Source organism: Canis lupus, chromosome 11 (genome assembly GCF_011100685.1).
Source record: "Canis lupus familiaris isolate Mischka breed German Shepherd chromosome 11, alternate assembly UU_Cfam_GSD_1.0, whole genome shotgun sequence".
NCBI lineage: Eukaryota > Metazoa > Chordata > Mammalia > Carnivora > Canidae > Canis > Canis lupus.
Genome location: NC_049232.1, coordinates 356,708 through 380,203, shown reverse-complemented (window position 1 = coordinate 380,203; position 23,496 = coordinate 356,708). Strand labels below are relative to the sequence as shown.

At 41.6% G+C, this 23,496-nt stretch overlaps 1 protein-coding gene across 4 annotated transcripts; it reads left to right on the top strand.

Moving 5' to 3' along the window:
* Positions 1–695: 695 nt before the first annotated feature.
* Positions 696–23,496, top strand: ZFP62 (ZFP62 zinc finger protein). Of its 4 annotated transcripts, XM_038551663.1 has the most exons (3): positions 696–1,099; positions 2,984–3,080; positions 19,653–23,496. In XM_038551663.1, the coding sequence occupies exons 1-3, from the start codon at positions 794–796 to the stop codon at positions 22,430–22,432; spliced, it is 3,183 nt and encodes a 1,060-aa protein (XP_038407591.1). In that variant the 5' UTR covers positions 696–793; the 3' UTR covers positions 22,433–23,496. The 4 variants fall into 4 exon arrangements, with proteins under 4 accessions (XP_038407591.1, XP_038407592.1, XP_038407593.1 ...); XM_038551664.1 differs by lacking the exon at positions 2,984–3,080 and having other exon boundaries at positions 697–1,103; XM_038551665.1 differs by lacking the exon at positions 2,984–3,080 and having other exon boundaries at positions 967–1,099.

The following is a 23,496-nucleotide window of genomic DNA, read 5'->3' as shown; positions in this document are numbered from 1 at the left end:
GTATGCTACAGTAAACAACAAAACTTAAAGAATTAACTATTTTACGTTAGGTAAACATTCAGTGAGAATGAAAATATTTCAGGTTAAGATACAAATCTTGTGAGAGATATAAAATAAAAAGATTCAAGGAAAAATCCGAAATGATGTAAAATTTGTTAAACGTTAACGATAATATTAAATTATCGTGGGTTTGGAGTCCGTTGTCGACATCTGAAATGAGCGATTTTGTTTTTTAAGTGCCAGCATTCACAATGTGCCAAATTATGTTCTTTGCAATTACTTAAACTTAAGAGGAAAGACATTTAGATGTTCCTTCAAAAAGAGGGGTCACTTTTTAAAATCCTTTCAGGCCAGGGCTGGGGCCGAGTCCGGGGGGTGCCGCCCGGCCCCGCCCCGCGCTCCGGCCCCCGCCCCGCGGCGCCCCGCCCCTCCCGCCCCGCCCCGCGCTCCCGCCCCCGCCCCGCGCTCCCGCCCCCGCCCCGCGGCGCCCCGCCCCCCCCCCCCGCCCCGCGCTCCGGCCCCCGCCCCGCGGCGCCCCGCCCCCCCCCCCCGCCCCGCGCTCCCGCCCCGCGCTCCCGCCCCCGCCCCGCGCTCCCGCAGCCCTGCGCTCCGCCCGCCGCCCCCCGCGGGCTGGGGCTCCCCGGCCGCCGCGCTGGCCCAGGGCGGGGGCGGACCCGGCCTGCAGGCCCCAGCTCCGCTCCGCCCCCCGCCCGCGGGCTTCCCCGCACGCTCCAGCCGAAAAGTGCTTCGAGTTTAGGTACACAGGTCGTTCGGGGCTCATTCGCCTTACTGTATGCCCCACCCAGGAGAACAACGTCCAGGGAAACTGGAAGCTTCGTCCGCACCCTCCCGCCCGCAGGCCCAAGCGCGCTCGCCGCCCGGCGCTCGGCAACCAGCCCGCACGCCAGCCTCCCCGTCTCCCAAGCCCTCCGAGCGCCCCTCGGGTCACGTGCCTGGACGGGAAAGTATCATCGAGTCCGTCCTCCCGCCTCCCAGAGAGGACTCGGAAGTACCCGGGAGTCGGCGCGGGCCCTTCCGGCCGGGCCGTCCGCGCTTTTGTCCCGCCGGCGGCCGGGCTTCCGCGCCAGCGCCACAGCCAGTACGTGAGTCCGCGGCTGCCCGCGCTCCCGCCCCCGGCCCTCGCCTGCCACGCCCTTCCCTGGGCGGCCAGGTCTTGGCTGCCCCTCGGGTCTCGGGCGGGATCTGGGGGAAGCGTCCCCCTCCCCCCTCCGCACTTCGGGAGGCACGTTCCGGGGGAGCGGAGCCGGTGTGCGGCGTGCCCTGCAGCCGGCTGGTTGTCTGGGCCCCAGCTCTGGAGGCGCGAGCGGCTGGGCCGGGTAGGGGCTGCACAGCGTCCGGACGAAGGCCGAGGCCTGGCTCTCGGCGCTCGGTACTGTTCGCTGCTTTCTCGGGCCGAAGGGGAGCCGAGCCTCGCGGGCTCTCCAGTCCTTGCCCCAGCGTGCCCCGAGCTCCTAGTGAACTTGGCCCCCGGACTCGAGAGTGTGGAGCGTGAGAGGGACCCCTAGGGGTGATGTGAGCGGCTCCTGCCCCGGTGCGAATGGAGCCCTGGCGAGCCCTCCCGGGCCGCGTGTGCACCTGCGGTGGGGGCGCTAGGAGGAGGGGCAGGTGTCCTCGGGATGCGGAAGGTGGGCGCCGAGCGCCCTGAGATGTGCGGACTGCGGCCGCGGGCCGCTTCCTTTTTGAGAACACGAAGGTTTGGTTTTGTTCATTTTAAGAATATGGTTAATATTCATGTGGTTCAGGTGTTTAAGATATAAGCAGGTATCAGTGACAGAGTTTGCTGCCGCTCAGTCCCTTCCCATGCCCAAGCCCCTAGATAATCACCTTCGTGAGAATGTAGCCATCCAGTCTTTTTTTTGTTTGTTTTTTGTTTTTTTAAGATTTTATTTATTAATTCATGAGAGAGAGGGAGAGAGGTGGAGGGAGAGGCCGGCTCCCTGAGGAGCAGAGAGCCTTATGTGGAGCTTGATCCTAGGACCCTGGACCCCAGGACCCAGGGATCATGACCTGAGCCAAAGGCTGACTTAACCCTGAACACCCTGAATCATCCAGGCTCCCCGTCTAGTTCTTTATGCAAATACTGGCCTATTGAATACAGTCAGTTCCCCTATTTTCACACAGGTGGCAGAATACTCTCCAGAAGTCTATCTCCTCTAGTCCTTCTTCCCCTGTATTGTAAAGGATCATCACCACACAGAGAGCTTAAAAAACAAGAAGCAGGGACCCCTGGGTGGCGCAGCGGTTTGGCGCCTGCCTTTGGCCCAGGGCGCGATCCTGGAGACCCGGGATCGAGTCCCACGTCGGGCTCCCGGTGCATGGAGCCTGCTTTTCCCTTTGCCTGTGTCTCTGCCTCTCTCTCTGTGTGACTATCATAAATAAATAAAAATTTTTTTAAAAATTAAAAAAAAAACAAAAACAAGAAGCAGCACTGTGGTAGTGCACCGCATATCGTTTGGATGTTTTTAATGTTCCTTAATTTTTTCGATCTATTCAGAGCCATTCAGGTTGTTTCCAGTTTGTTGTTACTTCAGCAGTGGTGCACTCAATGATGTTCTCCTAGGACATATTTTAGCAAGAGTTTTTTTTGGTTTCGTTTTGTTTTAAAGATTTTATTTATTCATTCATGAGAGACACACAGAGGCAGAGACACAGGCAGAGGGAAAAACGGGCTCCATGCAGGAAGCCTGATGTGGGACTCAGTCCCAAGATCCCAGGATCACACCCTGTGCCACCCAAGCGTCCCATCAAGAGTTTTTAAAGAAGGCATCAGCCAATATAATTTTTGTCTTACCTTAGCCACTTATTGGCAAATTGTTAAATATGCCAATCATTATTGTAATAGCTCCTATAGAGTGTTTAAAGAACAAATAAAACTAAATAGATTTTCTCTTCTGGATCTTGTGTTTATGATGCTTGGCCAGACTAGTCTAATAAACTAATTCTATTAATGACTCCCTTCCAGCCATTGTCTGCCCCTTTAGCTTCAGAAAATCTCTCAGCCTCCCTTTCAGAATGTCCTTTACTACCTATCCCCCAAGATGACTCTTCATTGCTACCAGGTATGAGAATTTTCTGTTTCATTTTTTACTTTAAGGGAAAAAAATCACCTTTAATCCTTACTTCTACTTTTAAGCAATAGAACCAACTCATGTTAATCATTTATACTTCTGGGTATAAAGAAACTAAATGCCAGTAATCACTAATGCACACACCATATGCTCTCCTTTCATCTGTATATCATTCTCACTTCACCTTGGTTCTATATTTCACCAATCCCATCTGTAACTTTCTATGTATGCTTTATTCTGAATTGGTAAGCATTTTGTGCTCACATGTGTTGTTTTCTTTTTCTTTCTTTGGTCTTTTAAGGTTTTTGTTTGTTTGTTTTTGTTTTTTTTACATTTGTTTCTATAGGTTCGACTTACCAACACATAGTATAACACCCAGTGCTCAGCCCATCAAGTGCCCCCCCCAGTGCCCCTCACCCAGTCATCCCATCCACCTGCCCGCCTGCCCTTCTACTACCTCTTGTTCGTTTCCCAGAGATACGAGTCTCATGTGTCACTTTTCTAAAATTTCCCACTCAATTTTACCTCCTTTCTCTTATAATCCCTTTCACTAATTCATGTATTCCCCGCATGACTGAAACCATGTAATGATTGTTCTTCTCCAATTGACTTACTTCACTTAGGATAATACCCTCCAGTTCCATCCACGTTGAAGCAGATGGTGGGTATTCGTCCTTTCTGATGGCTGAGTAATATTCCATTCTGTATATAGACCACATCTTCTGTATCCATCTTTCAAAGGACATCAAGGCTCCTTCCAGAGTTTTGCTATTGTGGGAAGTGCTGCTGTAACATTGGGGTGCAGGAGTCCCAGCAATTCACTGCATCTGTATCTTTGGGGTAAATACCCAGTAGTGCAATTGCTGAGTCATAGAGTAACTCCTTTTTTAACTCTTTGAGCAACCTCCACACGGTTTTCCAGAGTGGTGACAACACTTCACAACCCACCAACAAGGCAACAGGTCTCCCCTTTCTCCGCATCCTCTCCAACATTTGTTGTTTCCTGTCTTGTTAATTTTAGTCATTCTCACTGGTGTGAGGGTGGTTACCTCATTGTGGTTTTGATGTGTATTTCCCTGATGGCAAGGGATGTGAAGCATTTTCTCATGTGCTTGTTGGTCATGTCTATGTCTTTAGTGAAATTTCTGTTCATGTCTTCTGCCCATTTTGTGATTGGATTGTTTGTTTCATGGGTGTTGAGTTTAAGAAGTTCTTTATAGATCTTGATACGTCATTTGCAAATAATCTTCTCCCATTCTGTAGGTTGTCTTTGAGTTTTGTTGACTGTTTCTTTTGCTGTGCAGAAGCTTTTTATCTTGATCAAGTCCCAATAATTCACTTTTGCTTTTGTTTCCTTTGCCTTCATAAATGTGTCTTAAAAGATGTTGCTGTAGCCAAGTTTAAAAAGGATGTTGCCTTTGTTCTCCCCTAGGATTTTGATGGATTCTTATCTCACATTAGAGCTTTCATCCATTTTGATTTTATCTTTGTGTATGGTGTAAGAGAATGGTCTAGTTTCATTCTTCTGCATGTGGATGTCCAATTTTCCCAGCACCATTTATTGAAGAGACTGTCCTTTTTCCAGTGGATAGTCTTTCCTGCTTTGTCAAATATTAGTTGACCATAGAATTGAGGGTCCACTTCTGGATTCTCTATTCTGTTCCATTGATCTGTGTGTCTGTTTTTGTGCCAGTACCACAACTGTCTTGATGATCACAGCTTTGTAGTACAACCTGAAATCTGGCATTGTGGTGCCCCCAGTTATGGTTTTCTTTTTTAAAATTCCCCTGGCTATTCGGGGTCTTTTCTGATTCCACACAAATCTTAAGATTATTTGTTCTAACTCTCTGAAGAAAGTCCAAGGTATTTTGATAGGGATTGCATTAAATGTGTAAATTGCCCCGGGTAGCATTGACATTTTCACAATATTATTTCTTCCAATCCATGAGCATGGAATTTTTTTCCATCTCTTTGTGTCTTCCTCAGTTTCTTTCAGAAGTGTTCTGTAGTTTTTGGGGTATAGATCCTTTACCTTTTTGGTTAGGTTTACTCCTAGGTATCTTCTGCTTTTGGGTACAATTGTAAATGGGATTGACTCCTTAATTTCTCTTTCTTCAGTCTCATTGGTTAGTGTATAGAAATGCCACTGACTTCTGGGCATTGATTTTGTATCCTGCCACATTGCTGAATTGCTGTATGAGTTCTAGCAGTCTTGGAGTGGAATCTTTTGGGTTTTCTATATAGAGTAACATATCTAAGAAGAGGGAGAATTTGACTTCCTCTTTGCCAATTTGAATGCCTTTTATTTCTTTTTGTTGCCTGATTGCTGAGGCTAGGACTTCCCAGTCATATGTTGAATAGCATTGGTGAGAGTGGACATCCCTGTCTTGTTCCTGATCTTAGGGGAAAGGCTCCCAGTGTTTCCCCATTGAGAATATATTTGCTGTGGGCTTTTCGTAGATGGCTTTTAAGATGCTAAGGAATGTTAGCGTCCTCTATCCCTACACCCTGAAGAGTTTTGATCAGGAACGGATGCCGTATTTTGTCAAATGCTTTCTCTGTATCTATTGAGAGGGTCATATGGTTCTTGTTTTTTTTTTTTGGTTCTTGTTTTTATCTCTTGTTGATGTGATCTATCATGTTGATTGTTTTAGGAGTGTTGAACCACTTTTGTATCCCAGGGGTAAATCCCACTTGGTAACGGTGAATAATCTTCTTAATGTATTGTTGGATCCTATTGGCTAGTATCTTGCTGAGAATTTTTGCATCTGTGTTCATCAGGGATATTGGTCTATAATTCTCCTTTTTGGTGGGGTCTTTGGTTTTGGAGATGCTGGCCTCATAAAATGAGTTTGGAAGTATCGTGTCCCTTTGTATCCTTCAGAACATCGTCAGTAGAATAGGTATTATTTTTTCTTTAAAAGTTTGATAGAATTCCCTGGGAGGCCATCTGGCTCTGGACCTTTGTATCTTGGGAGATTTTTGATGACTGCTTCAATTCCTCCCTGGTTATTGTTCTGTTCAGGTTTTCTATATCATCCTGTTCCAATTTTGGTAGTTTCTGGTTTTCCATAAATGGATCTATTTCTTCTAGATTGCCCAATTTGTTGGCATGTACCTGCTAATAATGTTTTTAAAATCGTTTTTATTTCCTTGGTATTGGTTGTGATCTCTCCTCTTTTGTTTGTGATTTTATTAATTTGAATTTTTCTGTGTTTTTTTTAATAAGGCTGGGTAATGGTTTATCTATCTTATTCTTTCAAAGAACCAACTCCTGGTTTTGTTTTTTTTGTTTTTTGTTTTTTGTAAGATTTTACTTATTTATTCATGAGAGACATTGAGAGAGAGGCAGAGACACAGAGGGAGAAGCAGGCTCCATGCAAGGAGACCGATGTGGGACTCAATCCCAGGACCCCAGGATCTCGACCTGAGCCAAAGGCAGATGCCCAACCACTGAGCCACCCAGGCCTCCCTGTTGATGTATTCTACAGTTCTTCTGGTCTCTATTTCATTGAATTCTGCTCGAATCTTTATTATATCTCTTTTGCGTGGTGTATGTTTTACTTGCTGTTCTTTCTACAATTCATTTAGGTCTAAGGTTAGCTTGTGTATTTGTGGTTTTTCCAGTTTTTCAAAGGAGGCTTGTATTGTGATGTATTTCCCTCTTAGGACCGTTTTTGCTGTATCCCAAAGATTTTGAATGGTTGTATCTTCATTTTCATTAATTTCCATGAATCTTTTTAGTTCTTCCTAATTTCCTGGTTGACCCATTCATCTTTCTGCAGGATGTTCTTTAACCTCCTTGTGTTTGCGGTTCTTCCAAATTTCCTCTTGTGGTTGAGTTCTAGTTTCAAAACATTGTAGTCTGAATATATGTAGGGGACAGTCCCAATATTTTGGTATTGGTTGAGACCTGATTTGTGACCCAGTATGTGGTCTATTCTGGAGAGAGTGCCATATGCACTTGAGAAGAATGTGATTTTAGTTGCATTCAGATGGAAAGTTCTGTATATATGTGAAGTCTATTTGGTCCAGTGTATCATTCAAGGCGCTTGTTTCTTTGGTGATCTTCTGCGTAGAAGATCTGTCTTTAGCTGAGACCACTCTGTTGAAGTTTCCTACTATTAGTATATTATTATCAAAGTGTCTCTTTACTTTGGTTATTAATTTATATACTTGTCAGCTGTCACATTAGGGGCATAAATATTCACTATTGTTAAGTCTTGTTGGATACAGTCTTTAAGTATGATGCAGTGTCTCTCTTCATCTCTTACTGCTGGTATAAACTCTAATTTATCTGATATGAGGATTGCTATGCCAGCTTTCTTTTGAGGACTCTTTAAATGGTAAATAGTTCTCCACCCCTTCCATTTTCAGGCTGGAGGTGTCCTTAGGTCTCAGATGAGTCTCTTGTAGACAGCAAATAGATGGGTCTTGCCTTTTTATCCATTCCAAAACCCCGTATCTTTTGATGGGATCATTTAGCCCATTCACATTCAGCGTAACTATTGAAAGATAGGAATTAGTGTCATTGTATATCCTGGAAGATCTTATTCCTCCTTCCATTCTGAATGACAGCCTTGTTGGATAAAGTATTCTTGGCTGTATGTTCTTCTCATTTAGTACCCTGAATATATCATGCCAACCCTTTCTGGCCTGCCAGGTCTCTGTGAAGTCTGCTGTTAATCTTCTCATATTTCTCTCCATATAAATTAAGAATCTCTTGTCTCTCGCTGCTTTACACATTTTCTCTTTATCTCCAAAATGTGCAAGTTTCACTATTAAGTGTTAAGTTGTTGAATGGTTTTATTGATTTTTGGGCGGTTGTCTCTATCTCCTAGATCTGAATGCCTCTTTCCTCCTCCAGATTTGGGAAGTTCTAAGGTATGATTTGTTCAAATATACCTTGTGGTTCTCTGTCTCTCTCTCAGCCTCTTCTGGAATCCCAATTAGATGTATATTCTTCCTTCTCAAGCTCTCATTTATTTCCCTAAGCCTTTCCTTGTGGGCTCTTGTTTTTCTCTTTTTTTTTCTCAGCTTCCTTCCTTACCATCAACTTGTCTTCTATGTCACTCACTCTCTCTTCCACCTCATTAACCTTAGCAGTTTGAGCATCCAGCTTGGATTGCATCTCAATAAAGTATTTGTAATTTTGGCCTGTTTAGATCTCAGTTCTGCAGTAATGAAGTCTCTAGAGTCTTTTATGCTTTTTTCCAGAGCCCCCAGTAACTTTATAATTGTACATCTGAACTGAATTTCTGACATCGTATTTAAATCCAAATTCTGTTGCTCTGTGGCAGAGAGTATTGCTTCTGGTTCTTTCTTTTTGGTGAGTTTTCCTTCTAGTCATTTTGTTCTGCAGAGTGGCTGTATGAAGGGGCTGAGTCAAAAATATCAACCATAACGTAAATAAAATGCACCCTAGATGATTCCAAAGAGGTCAGAGACCAGAAAATAAAAGAAAAAGAAGAACAGAACAAAGTAAAACAAAGGGACCACTAAAGTGATAAACAAATTTTAAAACAAAGTAGTAAAAATAACAAGCCAAGAACCAAAAAGAAAGAAGACGGAAAAAAAAAAAAAAGGTAAAGAAAAGAGAAAAAGGAAAAGAGGAGGATGGTGGTGGTGAGGAAGTGGTAGTGAAAAGAGAATGTAGTCTACCTGAGGGGTCCTAGAGGGTGATCCTCTTGGTTCTGAGTGCATTTTGTTATATATGTTAGAAGATGCTCAATTCCAAATTTATATAAACCAGTAATACTTATGTAAAGCCCCAACATTGACCACAAAAACATAAACAAGATAAAAGAAGGGGACAGAATGGGAAGGAAGAGACTATAATCTCACAGAATGAAGCAGCACTGTATTCCACTTGGTTCTAGGTGTATTTGGTCGTGTGTTAGAAGGTACTAACTTCTACCATTGTAGAACAAAACAAGGCAGAAAAAACAAATCTCCATTCTCGTGTATCTATCAAAATTAAATTGAATACGTTGAAGGGAATCTAGAAGTGAAACATATATCTAAAATGTATTTGTAGAAATATGAAAGTCAAAAAGGAAAAAACTTAAAAATGAAGAGCTAGTAAAATACTGTAGTTAATAAGGTAGGAAAAGAAAAAATATTGGAAATTTTTAGTCTGATATAAAAACGAGTCTTAATGGAATAAGAAAAAAAAGGACCCTCTAGTTCTATATACTATTTTCCCTCAACCTGGAGCTTGTCAGTGCTGCTTGTTAGGAAACTTGCTTTTCCCTTGTACTTCCAGCAATTCTTCTGGGAGTGGGGTGTGCTGTGCTGATTCTCAGGTGTCTGTGCCTGGGCAGAGATGCCCTACACCCCTGGCCAGGTTCCTGGCCCAGTATGACCTGTTTATCCTGTGAGGCCTTTGTTCCCTTGAGGCTCCGCCTCTCCCAGGCACAAGGTGAAACAAAGAGGAAAAAAAATGGTGGCAGCCAGATTTCCAGCTCTGGAGTGGAGCTCCCTAGGAGTAACTAACCGAAGTCTCCCGGTCCACACTGGCCTAGATGTGCTTGGGGTCAGGGGCAGGTGCACTGATCTGTACAGCTGTGGGGTGCACAGTGGCAGGAGAGTTCTCGCTTTCTTGTGCCCTCTCTGCTTCTGTCTGTCCTAGGGGGAACAGAGGATTGCTGCTTTGTCTGCTTTGGCACCCTGAGATCTTGTGGCACTGGACCCACACTCCCAGGGACCGCCTCTCCCGAAGGGAACACCTCTGTCTGTTGCCGGTCTCTACTGTAAAGGCCACTCTGGAGCCGTCCCACCTAACTGACTGGCTTCTCCCAAATGCCCTAGAAGGTTGTGGCGCTCCAGCCCTTTACTGAGATTGGACCGCGGTTTGTTGTGAGCTTTCCCCCAGGTGCCCCCTGCTCTAATAGTGACTCCAGAAATCTTAAGGCTTCACTGCCCTTCCTGTGATTTTTCCCAATTTCCCTGCACACTTTTCAGTCAGGGAAAACTCTGGCGTGGATTTTTAAAGTTCCCGCTTCTCCCGGCCTTGGCTTTCCTGCCCCAGAGGCTTTTGTCCCTCCACTTTAGCCCTGCTAGTTGCAGTTCTCCTCCCCCACTTTATTCTTTTTTTATTTTTATTTTTCGCCTTCCTACTTTGTTAGAAGCAAAAACTTTTCTCTTTGTAGCATTCCAGCTGTTCTTTTTTTAAATCTCAGGTCGAATTCATAGGTGTTCAGGATGTTTTGAAGGTTATCTAAGTAAGTTTGTGGAACCACATGAGTTGAGGACCCCACTCTTCTGCCATTTTGCCCCTCCCTCTCTAGTCATTTCCAATTCAAATATAATATCCAGGAATTAAGGTACCAAATCCAGGTATCGTATTTGTTGATTATGTTTGGTAATCTGGACATCCAGAGTAGCTGCTGATGTGTTGCTTGTTGCAGCCTGTTCATAGGCAGGACTTTTTTGCTGGAGTGAGCCAGAATTCTTTTGTGAGTTATCCAGGCTCTTGAGAAGTGGCCCCTGACTCCTGGGGCAGGGACAGTGAGAACTAGGGGCAGGGTCTTACTATGTACCCAGGCTTTTTTGGGCATTGACAGTAAAACATGAACAGCAAGTGCAGAGATGTCCAGATGTGGGACATGTGTAATTTGAAAGGAGTGGATGGCATTCTAAAGTTGGCACTTTTGACTGATGTAACCAGGCTGTTGGATCATGCTTCCTGCTGACAACTAGAGAGTTAGAGATCAGTTTCCCATCTAGCTTATAGAACTTTTAAGAAATTAAACCTTTCTAGACTGCTCTGCAGGAGTTGTGCTTTTGGAATGATTATTTTCTTGTGTCGTAGGGGATATATGACTTAGCTATAACATCAGTCATCAGTCTTTTTTTGGTAAGTTATTTAAATTCCAGTTAGTTAACACAGAGTGTAATACTAGTTTCAGGAGCACAGTATAGTGATTCACCACATCATACAACACCCAGTGTTCATCACAACCAGTGCCCTCCTTAATCCCCATCACCTGTTTCCTCCATTCCCCCACCCACCTCTCCTCTGGTGACCATCAGTTTGTTCTCTATAGTTAAGAGGTTAGCAGTCTGTTTCTTGGTTTGCCTCTCTCTCATTTCCTCCTTTGCTCATTTGTTTTGTTTCTTAAATACCACTTATAAGTGAAATCATATGGCAGTTTGTCTTTCTCTGACTTATTTCACTTTGCATAATACTCTAGCTCCATCTATGTCATTGCAAATGGCAAGGTTTCATTCTTTTTTGTGGCTGAGTAATATTCTGTGTGTGTGTGTGTGTGTGTGTGTGTGTACACCACCTCTTGTTCATCAGTTGATGGACACTTAGGCTGTTTCTATATCTTAGCTATTGTAAATGATGCTACTATAAACATCAGGGTGTATGTGCCCCTTCGAATCACTATTTTTATATTCTTTGGTTAAATACCTAGTAATGCAGTTGCTGGGTCATAGGGAAGCTCTATTTTTAACATTTTCAGGACCCTCCACACTGTTTTCCGGAGTGGCTACACCAGTTTTCATTCCCACCAACAGTGTAGGAGGGTTCCCCTTTTGCCACATCCTCACCAACACCTGTTGTTTCTTGTATGGGTAATTATAGCCATTCTGACAGGTGTGAGGTGGTGTCTCATTGTACTGTTGATTTGTATTTCCCTGATGATGAGTGATGTTGAGCATTTTTTATGTGTCTGTTGGCCATGTGTATGTCTTCTTTGGGAAAATGTCTGTTCATGCCTTCTGCCCATTTTTCAATTGGACTATTTGTTTTTTGGGTGTTGAGTTTCACAAATTCTTTGTAGATTTTGGACACTTACCCTTTATCAGGTATGTCATTTGCAAATATCTTCTCTTATTCTGTAGTTTGCCTGTTAGTTTTGTTGATTATTTCTGTCCCTGTGCAGAAGCTCTTTATTTTGATGAAGTCCCAATAGTTTCTTTTTGCTTTTGTTTCCTTTGCCTCAGGAGACATACCTAGAAAGAAGTTGCTCTGGCGGATGTCAAAAGAAATTACTACATGTGTTCTCCTAGGATTTTTATGGTCTCAAGTCTCATATTTAGGTCTTTCATCCATTTCTTAAAAATATTTATTTACTGATTTTAGAGAGAGCATGCGCAAGTGCGGGGAGGGGCAGAGGGAGAGAAAATCTCATGCAGATTGTCCACTGAGCAGATTTAAAGGTATATTAAAAAGCTCCGGTGAACAAAACAGTATGGTACTGGAACAAAAAGACACATAGGTCAGGGGAACAGAATACATAACCCAGAAGTGAACCCATAGTTATATGCTCAATTAATCTTTGACAAAGCTGGAAGGAATATTCAATGGGAAAAAGACAGTCTAGTCTCTTCAACAAATGGTATTGGGAAAGCTGGCCAGCAACATGCAAAAGAATGAAACTGGACCGCTTTCTTACACCATACATAAAACTAAATTCAAAATGGATGGAGAGCCTGGGTGGCTCAGGTGGTTAAGCATCAGACTCTTGATTTTTGTCACAAGTCATGCTCTCAGGGTCATGAGATGGAGCCCCATGTCAGACTCTGCTCAGTGGGGAGGGCAGGGAACTAGTTCCTTTGCACCTCTTCTTCCCTCTGCTGGAAGTATTCTGTTTCTGAAGTTTTTCTAATCCTTCAAAGCAGAGTCAGTCCTCTCCCTCTCCTCTCTCATCTGTGTCCTGTGTCTGTTATTTTTATCATGTGTTGTTTTTTTTGTTTTGTTCCGGGTTTGTTTTTTTTTTGCCAGATTTTTATTGCCTGCAGATCCACTAGCTGCAGTCTGCCAGCTCCTTGATGACAAGATCTTACCTATCTCTCAATCCCCAGGACCAGCCCAATGCCTGGGGAAAAAAAGCAGGATATGGATCATAATCTAAATTCTTTGGGCAACATTAAACCTCAGAGGTAATAGATACTAGAATACATTTTGTTTCTTGTAAAGATAACTTAATATTTTGTTAGAAACTCTTTTTTTTTTTTTTAATTTATTTATGATAGTCACACAGAGAGAGAGAGAGAGAGAGAGAGAGGCAGAGACATAGGCAGAGGGAGAAGCAGGCTCTATGCACCGGGAGCCCAATGTGGGATTCGATCCCGGGTCTCCAGGATCGCGCCCTGGGCCAAAGGCAGGCGCTAAACTGCTGCGCCACCCAGGGATCCCCTTGTTAGAAAACTCTTGATTGTCTTTATATTTTAGCAGATGTCTTGGTCTATCTGGGCTTCTATAACAAAATATACACTGGATGATGTATAAACAGCAGAAATATATTTCTTATAGTTCCAAAGGCTATGAAGTCCAATATTTTTTTTTAAATTTTTATTTATTTATGATAGTCACAGAGAGAGAGAGAGAGAGGCAGAGACACAGGCAGAGGGAGAAGCAGGCTCCGTGCACCGGGAGCCCGACGTGGGATTCGATCCCGGGTCTCCAGGATCGCGCCCCAGGCCAAAGGCAGGCGCTAAACCGCTGCGCCACCCAGGGTTCCCTGAAGTCCAATATTAAGGCACTGAAGAAATCAAGGCACCAAAGAAGGTCATCACAGAGGTGATGACTTTTTTTTTTTTTAATAAGAACACTAATTCCATTCGTGAAGATTCTGCTCTCCTGACCTAAGCATGTCTGATAGCCCCACCTCCCTCACCTCTGCCCCAGTACTGTAATCTTTGAGGACTAGGATTATAACATGAATTTGGGAGGAGGGGACACAAACATTCAGACTATAGCAGCAGCATTTATCCTATTGCTGGCTTTTTATGTCTTGGCACTTTTCTGCCTGTGTTTTGACTGATCTTTTCTTAGACTGGTGTTGATTCATACGAATCTCATTGCAAACCATCAATTTTTAGTAAAGAGGCACATTTATATTAATCTGCTTTGATTTCAGTCATTTCACCCAAGAGGTTGGGTGAACTATGTGGGGTGATAATACACTGTGCCTCCATCCAAACAAGAGGTTAATTTAAGTAAGGCTGAAATAGGGATACTCCTACACCAGGAGTTAGACATGAAATATTTGTGATTTCATGCAGACCAGACCAGTCAGCAGCCACACAGGGAATCCCAGAGAGTATGAAGTAGATGAAGAATTAGCTTATCAGAGAAAGTCAGGAAAAAGGGTCCAGCTGGGCCAAGGATCAGTGAATATAGTAGCAGTGATGGGTAGTGGGTAGGTTAGCATGGTGCATTGGTGTCCAGCAAGTCACTTGAGGTGGCCAGATGCAGAAGGCTTCAAGTGTCATACTAAAAGCCTGAGAAGACTTAATATTGGGAAATGACCAGGTGTGCATCTTTCAAAACTTAAGGTAAGGAGACCATGGCAGAAGTTCAAAGTATAATTTAGGAAGGCTTAAACTAAGGCCTTTAGCAGTAGGAATAAAATTAGGAGTAGGGACTTGAGAACTATTGAGGTAATAGAATCAGCTAGTCTTAGGGGCTCTTTTGGATGTGGAAGGATGAGGAGAAGACAAGTGCTCACTTCTGATTTAGGTAAAGGGGAGGACAGGGATGGGCATGAGGGCCTATAATTGAAGAGAGCAGTCTGGGCCAGAGATGATCCGAGAGGTGGCTTGTAAGAGTGGTAGGAGCCACATATATAGAAATGACTGCCCAGGGAGAATATGTAGAGTCAGAAGAAGAAAGATTTAACATGGAACATGATGGCCAGGAACATCTAAGAGACAGCAGGTGGGGAATTTGTTCCTGGCCCCAAAGAAGCTAATGCAGGGTGGTGTGGGTGAAAGAAATAAGATTTAGTAGAGGAGGCATGAGGGAAAGTGAGATGTGAAGATGACTTTTTCAAGAGATAACTGAGCAGGAGGCAGGATGGCAAAAGCAGTATCTGGAGGGGAAGGTATAGTTGAGGGATTTTTTTTTTTTTTAAGATTTTATTTATTTATGAGAGACGGAGAGAGAGGCAGAGACAAAGACAGAGGGAGAAGCGGGCACAGGCAGGGAGCCAGATGCAGGACTTGATCCTGGAACCCCAGGATCACACCATGAGCCAAAGACACACTGAACTACTGAGCCACCCAAGCATCCCAGTTGAGGGAATTTTTAATTTACATTTTGACCTTTTTAAAACTTTTTATTTGAAAATCATTTTAAATATATAGGAAAATGTCAAGAATAAGAATGGTAAAAGGATAGCCTTTAGCCATATTTACCTATAGTTAACATTTTACTTCATTTTGTCTTCTCTTTTGCTCTTTCATAATACATACTTTTTTTTTTTTTTTCTGAACCATTTGGAAATAATGCATGCATCATGGCCTCCTACCCCTAAATACTATAGTATGTATTTACTAAGGATAAGGGATGTTCTCTTGCATGAGTAGAGTACAACTGTCAACTTCAGTACATTTAAAGTTGATACTATGTGATCTATATTCCAGTTTTGTCAGTTGACACAATTACTTTTTTTATAATTTTCCTTCCAGTACAGACCCACTACAGGTATAGTGTTCAAGTCTCTTTAGCCCTTTTTAATCCGGAACATTTCTATAGCCTCTCTTGTCTTTCATGAAAATGCTATTTTTGAAGAATACAAATAGTACTTGGAGTAGAACAGTCTTCATTTTGGATTTACCTGATGTTTGCTTGTGATTCTGAAGCTCAGGTGATGAATTTTCACAGGATGTCACTTCTGGAAGCATATGATGTCCCACTGCCACCATTGATGATATTAATTTAGAACACTAAAATGAGGCACTAATTTCTCCACTGTGTAGTTATTGTTTTTTCCCTTTCATTCTGGGGGGAATATTTTAAGATCATGCATATATACTGCCCCTTCTCAAAATTTTCCCCACATTTAGAATTCAGTGATAATTCTCCCCTAATCCAGTCTGCTCAGATAGTAACAAAATGCTGATTTTTTTTTTTTCAACTCTACTATTTTCCCCACATTTACCAACTGGCCCTGGCATTCTGCTGTAAGTAAGCAGCCTCTCTTTCTCCCATTTATATATGTATGGACTCACGAAATCCTATTTGCAATGCTTTATAATTCATATTATAAATAATTATTATGGAACCTAAATTGAGTGGTCAAGCTGGCTTATGGTCTTGTGGTCTTGTGACATGCCCCTGTTGTTTTTACTTATTGGTGGAACAAGATGCCCCAGCTCATCTTGTGTGTATTCTGCCCCTGCCTAGAGTCTGCCATTTCTCTGAGGAGCTCTGGTTCCTTTTAGTAGGCGTGGGCGTAGAGACCAAGACCAGGGTGCCGGATGTGCTTATTACCACTAAGTTTTTTTTCCTTCTTAGCTTTTCAGGAAAGAGGTTGGAAATATTTATACATACACAAACACAAATATGTGCACACACATAATTTAGAAATCATGAATTCACACCAATGCTTCTGATTCCTCACAGGGTTTTTCTTGCCTTCCTCACGGTTTTTCTTGCCTTCCCCTTACTCCATATTTTTGTTTCTTCCTTCAGGAGAGCCCTGGCTTGCAACTAAATGAACACATTTACTTAGTCCCCTAATACATATAAAATTGTTTCAAAATCACCTTGCCCATACCTCTGCAAAAAACAAACCTGCTTAAAAAGAGTACAGTTGTTTTTAGGACTTCACCATCCTCTTCCAGCCTCCCCAAGACTGAGAGTATATAGTATATGATTACATATTCTGTGATACATGCCTAAATTATGGGTTGTACTTTTTAAATTTTTGTTTCTTTCTGTGGTTATAGAATCCATGTGAAACACAAATGAACTCTTTTTGCCATTTTTTTTCTGGCTTAGCTGCTTTTCCTTTTTCCAATTCCCATTTATCTTTGAATATGTAGAACATTATCATGCTTCCATAAGTAAAAAACTGTGCAAAAAGCTGTACTTAGAGTGTCTCTCTTCCCTATCCCTTTGCTCTGTTCTCCCCATTTCACCACTTAGAGATAATGGGACTTTACTGATTTCTGATTTCTCTCATTACTGTAAAGATAAGCAGTTACATGCTTGTTTTCTTATATGTGCCTTTTTTATATAAAGATATATATATGTATATTTATCTATATCTATATATACTCTATATAAAGAGTATATACATACTTTTTTAATATAAGATATATCTTACATATATGTACTCTATATAAGGCATATCATATATCTTATGATTGTGTATATGTATAGTGATTATATATATACATATATATATATACACACACACACATACACACACACACACACACACAATTTTTTCTTTTCATGTATCCTGAAAATTGTTTCTTCTCAATCAATAGAGTTGTTCCCCATTCTTAGTACTCCATTGTATATATGTGTCGTAGTTTATTTAACCAGTCTTCTATGCTTAGACACTAATTTTTCCAGATTCTCTACTTAAAAATAATGCCCCTGTGAATAGCTTTGTGTACATAACTTTTTTGTATTGTTGGAATTTCTATAGGAATTTTAGTCTTTTTATTCTCAACTCCTGAAAAAATTTTATATGAGGGATTATTAGCCCTTATACATGATGCACGTTGCAAATATTTTCTTTCATTTTGTCATTTCTCAATTTTGCTTATAGCATTTTTGCCATGTAATTTATACAGTCAAATTTATCCATCTGCTCTTATTGCATGTGAGTCATAGTTTGAAAACTTTTTCTTTTCTTTTTTTTTTTTTTAAAGAATTTATTTATTCATGAGAGAGAGGCAGGCAGAGGGAAAAGCAGGCTTCCTGCAAGGAGCCTGTTGTGGGACTCGATCTCAGACCCCAGTGTCATGTGCTGAGCCAAAGGCAGACGCTCAACTGCTGAGCCACCCAAGCATCCCTGAAAACTTTTTCTATACTTAGGTTATGGAAGTATTCACTTGTATTTTCTTCTAATATTTATATAGTGTCACATTTTTTATATTTAAAACTCTGCACCATTTGGAGTTTATTCTTAAATATGGTATAAAGACTGATCTATTTTTATATTTTTCCAAATGGCTTTATAGTTGTTCCAACACTATTCTCAAGACCATCTTTGCACCAATAATTTGATATGTCATCTTTATCATATGCTTGATTTCTGTGTGTAATCAGGACTATTTCTGGGCTTCCTATTCTATTCCATTTGTCTGTCTATACATTGGTGCCATCCTGCTTTAGTTATCAGAGGCTTTGTGGCATATTTTAATACCTAATGTGACTAGTCTCTGCATTCCTTTTCTGTTTCTCTCTAGCAATTTTTGTGTGTTTATTTTTTAAACTTTAATTAGGCTCCATGCCCAGCATGGGGCTTGAACTCATGACCCCAAGACCAAGAGTTGCATGTTGTACTGGCTAAACCAACCAGGTCGTATGTTTACTTTAGAAGATTTGCTGTTATGGCTGTAGGAATATGAACATCTTTCTCTCCTGAGGGTGGAGGATGAATAGATGTGGAGGGACCGAGGTGAAAGAGAATGAATAGAGCATGGTCCCTGATGTGTATGGGAGCAGGATTCAGAGCACAGATAAAAGCCATGTTACTCTTGATGGTTATGGAATTCCACTGCCTGTCCAGTAGCCCTCACATTTAAGCAACATGGACTGCTCTGCCCAAAGTAGTAGAGACCAGAGGAGTGCTTTCAGAGGAAACAAAGAATCCCTGCCTGAGCCCTAAAATCTGTTTTAGGAAGAAGTTTACCTTTCCTAAGTCCTGTGCTTTATACCAGGTTCCAACTTTGATCAAATAACCAGACCTCAAATAATAAATAGTAATAATTATGCATATAGCACTCACCAAGTAGTAGGCAACACTTATATTATCTCATTTTATATTCATGTCAACCCTATTGACCTCATTTCAGATGAGAAAACTGGCACAAAGAAGTTAAATAATTTTCTCAAGGTCATGCAGCTAGGTATTTGAACCCAAGTAGTATTTCCTTTGCTTGTGGTTTCTAATCTTTGATATGCTCTGATTGCAGTTAGCCTGTTTATAAAGTGAGAATAGAAAGTATTTTTGCCTGGCATGCTGGAGCATGCTCTTCCATATAGAATTCCTCCCTCACTACTCACTTTCCAGGATCCGGTTTTCTTTGGAGGGGAGGTCCAGGAAGCCAAACCAACTCCAGGAAGCAGCAGTTTGCTTTATTTCTCATGTCTGTCGTGACTGTCTTTATGCTTTCATTACCATCACCCCAATAGTACAACTTGGGTATTGACTTCTTCCCTTTTTTAGTTTTGCCTATGTAGTTCTGCCTTACTTATTAATTTTTCTGTTTCTTTTATTCAGAGATTTCTTCTACTCTTTTTTCATGACTAAATGATTGTTTCCAAAAACTGATCAGTGTTGTCCTTGATTCTGTGCATCTTTTCAACCCATTTCAACTTGCCCTCATGCTAAATTGTTATGTAAGAATAGAAAAACTCTTTGTTCTATTGAAAATCCAGGGCTCTAACATTTTAACTTTAGCTCCACAGGGGCAGAAATTTTGGCATGCCCCCTGTTGTGTCCCCTGCAGTTAAAAATGGTACTTAATCACACACCATGCAGTCAATAAACACTTGTCAAGTATATGAGTAAATTTGGATGTAATTCTTCCAGTTTCCTCTAAATAAAGTGAACAGGTATCATTTTCATTTTCTTGGTTTAGTGTCACATTTGAAGACGAGGGGCACTGAGGATGAGAAATCAACTGAAAAGTATGAAAATGTTGGAAATGCAGAATCTATGTGGCCAAAAGTGGAAGGTCTTCACAAGGATAATATATTGGAATCTAAGGTTGGTGAAACTTGTGATTGGAATAGCAAGGTAGAGAATCAACTGGAAAATCCTGAGGGAAAAAGAATGAAGGAAGACAAAAGTGGCATGAGGGAAAAGATTGGCAAAGCCAAGAACGCAGCAAATATAAAGACAGAACAGGAAGACGAGGCATCTGAGGAAAGCCTACATCCAAGCTCAAAACATGTTATACACCAAACTGTCTCTGTAGAACAGATAAGTAGTGAACAAGACAAATGTATGGAGAACATTAATGGAACCTCTCATCCTGGTCTACAGCAGAAAACCAGTATTGTTAAGAAGTCACACAAATGTGATGAGTGTGGGAAATCATTTAAATATAATTCCCGCCTTGTTCAACATAAAATTATGCACACTGGGGAAAAACGCTACGAGTGTGAGGACTGTGGAGGGACTTTCCGGAGCAGCTCGAGCCTTCGAGTCCACAAACGGATCCATACTGGGGAGAAGCCGTATAAGTGTGAAGAATGTGGGAAAGCCTACATGTCCTACTCCAGCCTTATAAACCACAAAAGCACCCATTCTGGGGAGAAGAACTGTAAATGTGATGAGTGTGGGAAATCCTTCAATTATAGCTCTGTTTTGGATCAGCATAAGAGGATCCACACAGGAGAGAAGCCCTATGAATGTGGTGAGTGTGGGAAGGCCTTCAGGAACAGCTCTGGTCTCAGAGTCCACAAAAGGATTCACACAGGGGAGAAGCCCTACGAATGTGACATCTGTGGGAAAACTTTCAGTAATAGCTCTGGCCTTAGGGTGCACAAGAGGATCCATACAGGCGAGAAACCTTATGAATGCGATGAATGTGGGAAGGCCTTCATTACTTGCAGAACACTTCTAAACCATAAAAGCATCCACTTTGGAGATAAACCTTATAAGTGTGATGAGTGTGAGAAATCGTTTAATTATAGCTCTCTCCTCACTCAGCATAAAGTGATCCACACTGGAGAGAAACCTTATGAATGTGATGAATGTGGGAAGGCCTTCAGGAACAGCTCAGGCCTTATAGTACACAAAAGGATCCACACAGGAGAGAAACCTTACAAGTGTGATGTATGTGGCAAAGCATTCAGCTATAGCTCAGGCCTCGCAGTTCATAAAAGCATTCACCCTGGGAAGAAAGCTCATGAATGTAAGGAGTGTGGAAAATCCTTCAGCTATAACTCCCTTCTTCTTCAACATAAAACCATTCATACTGGAGAGAGACCTTATGTATGTGATTTGTGTGGGAAAACTTTCAGGAACAATTCAGGCCTCAAAGTCCACAGGAGGCTCCATACTGGGGAAAAACCATATAAGTGTGATGTGTGTGGGAAAGCCTATATCTCACGCTCTAGCCTTAAAAACCACAAAGGGATCCATCTTGGGGAGAAGCCCTATAAATGTACCTATTGTGAGAAATCTTTCAATTACAGCTCTGCCCTTGAACAACATAAAAGGATTCATACAAGGGAGAAACCTTTTGGGTGTGATGAGTGTGGAAAAGCCTTCAGAAATAATTCAGGCCTTAAAGTACATAAACGGATCCACACTGGGGAGAGACCTTACAAATGTGAAGAATGTGGGAAAGCCTACATCTCACTCTCAAGCCTTATAAATCATAAAAGTGTACACCCTGGGGAAAAGCCCTATAAGTGTGATGAGTGTGAAAAAGCCTTCATCACATATCGAACCCTTATAAACCACAAAAAAATTCATCTTGGGGAGAAGCCCTATAAATGTGATGTATGTGAGAAATCTTTTAATTACACCTCACTCCTTTCTCAACACAAAAGGGTCCACACTAGAGAGAAACCTTATGAATGCGACAGGTGTGAGAAGGTCTTCAGAAACAACTCAAGCCTTAAAGTGCATAAAAGAATCCATACTGGGGAGAAGCCCTATGAATGTGATGTGTGTGGAAAAGCCTACATCTCACACTCAAGCCTTATTAACCATAAAAGTACCCATCCTGGCAAGACACCCTACACCTGTGATGAATGTGGAAAAGCTTTTTTCTCAAGCAGAACTCTTATAAGCCATAAAAGAGTCCATCTTGGGGAGAAACCCTTCAAATGTGTTGAGTGTGGGAAATCTTTCAATTACAGTTCACTTCTTTCTCAACACAAGAGGATCCACACAGGGGAAAAACCTTACATATGTGATAGATGTGGAAAGGCATTTAGGAACAGTTCAGGTCTCACAGTACATAAAAGGATTCACACAGGCGAGAAACCCTATGAATGTGATGAGTGTGGGAAGGCATACATCTCACACTCAAGTCTTATTAACCATAAAAGCATCCACCGTGGACAGCAGCCCTATAATTGTGAGTGTGGGAAATCCTTCAATTATAGATCAGTTCTTGACCAACACAAAAGGATCCACACTGGAAAGAAGCCATACCGGTGTAATGAGTGTGGGAAGGCTTTTAATATCAGATCAAATCTCACCAAGCATAAAAGAACCCATACTGGAGAGGAATCTTTAAATGTGACAAGTGTGGGAAGTCACAGTGACACATCACAGAAGAGAACTCATGAGGGAGGCAATGCTCTGGATGGGACCAAGATGAGCATATCTGTACAAGGCAGAGCTTACAAAGTCTCGACTCAAATGGAAGAAAAACCTTATGAGTGTATGAATATCTGAGCTCTTTGTTCATGGCTTGTAATTTATATATGTAACTATGAGTACTCTTTGGTGTGAACTTCATCATAGCCAGCAAGGAAGCCTCCAGTGTCAAGGTAGTTGAACCTTTATGAAACACAAAATAGTTTATACTGGGGTTAAAACCTATGAAAGTGACAGAGTGATTTAAAAACCTTCAAAATAAGCAGACATTTCTGGACATAAAACACATGGATGAGGAAAGGACTTAGAAGTCATATAGTTACCATCAGAAAGTTCATATTTGAGTAAATTCTGTGAATAGAAATGGGGGAAATTCAGGCATAGCTTTGAATCCTAATTATACATTGGTTAGTGGAGAAAATACAAGAAGGGCTTCCCAACAGGCAAATTCAGGGAGAGATAGGCTTCAGGGAATATAAACTTAATAGTAGTGATCATGAAGTATAAATTTGATATAATTGAATTATTTGTGAGGGATGATGATAAAATTTGAAACAATTGGATTTTGTTGTAGGAAGAGTAAAAAGTATAGACATGAATCTAGCAGGAAATAGTCATTTAAAAAACGTAAGTTGATTGGACTATGGTTGTAATGTGATACACTGGTTGAATGGGCAAAACTTTTAAAAAATTTCAAGTGAACCCCTTCAGTGAATGATGAAGTGTGATGAGTGAAAACCCTACCTATGCTACAATTATGAGATTCTACAGAAATTCAGCACATTAAATAACTAATGGAACATGTCTTCAATGTGAATTTGCACTTATACAAAAATAATTGATTCAGGGATTCCTATGAATAGGAATGCTGAGAAGGTCATTTTACTAGAAGAGCTAGAAAGCTAAGTAGCTATTGACAATTGAGGGATTGGAAGAAATTCATGCTCCTTAATAATCCTGTTAAATGTTTGATTGTTTTGGAATGTGTTATTGTAAAGATTTCATGTACTACATGTGTGTATTGTCTGTTATAAAATGTTATGAATACTTTGTTCAGGGCTCACTCTGTCTTGGCCATGAAAAGGAAGATAGTTGTGGTGAGGTAAGGTGCAACTCCAATAAAAAAATTACTTAAAAGTAAA

Bases quoted from the DNA above. Each gene is read 5' to 3' on its own strand.
- ZFP62 (XM_038551663.1), top strand. From the start codon at position 794: ATGCCCCACCCAGGAGAACAACGTCCAGGGAAACTGGAAGCTTCGTCC. The intron at 1,100-2,983 runs GTACGTGAGTCC...ACTCCCTTCCAG, and splicing joins CCGCGCCAGCGCCACAGCCA to CCATTGTCTGCCCCTTTAGC. The intron at 3,081-19,652 runs GTATGAGAATTT...TTCTTGGTTTAG, and splicing joins TGACTCTTCATTGCTACCAG to TGTCACATTTGAAGACGAGG.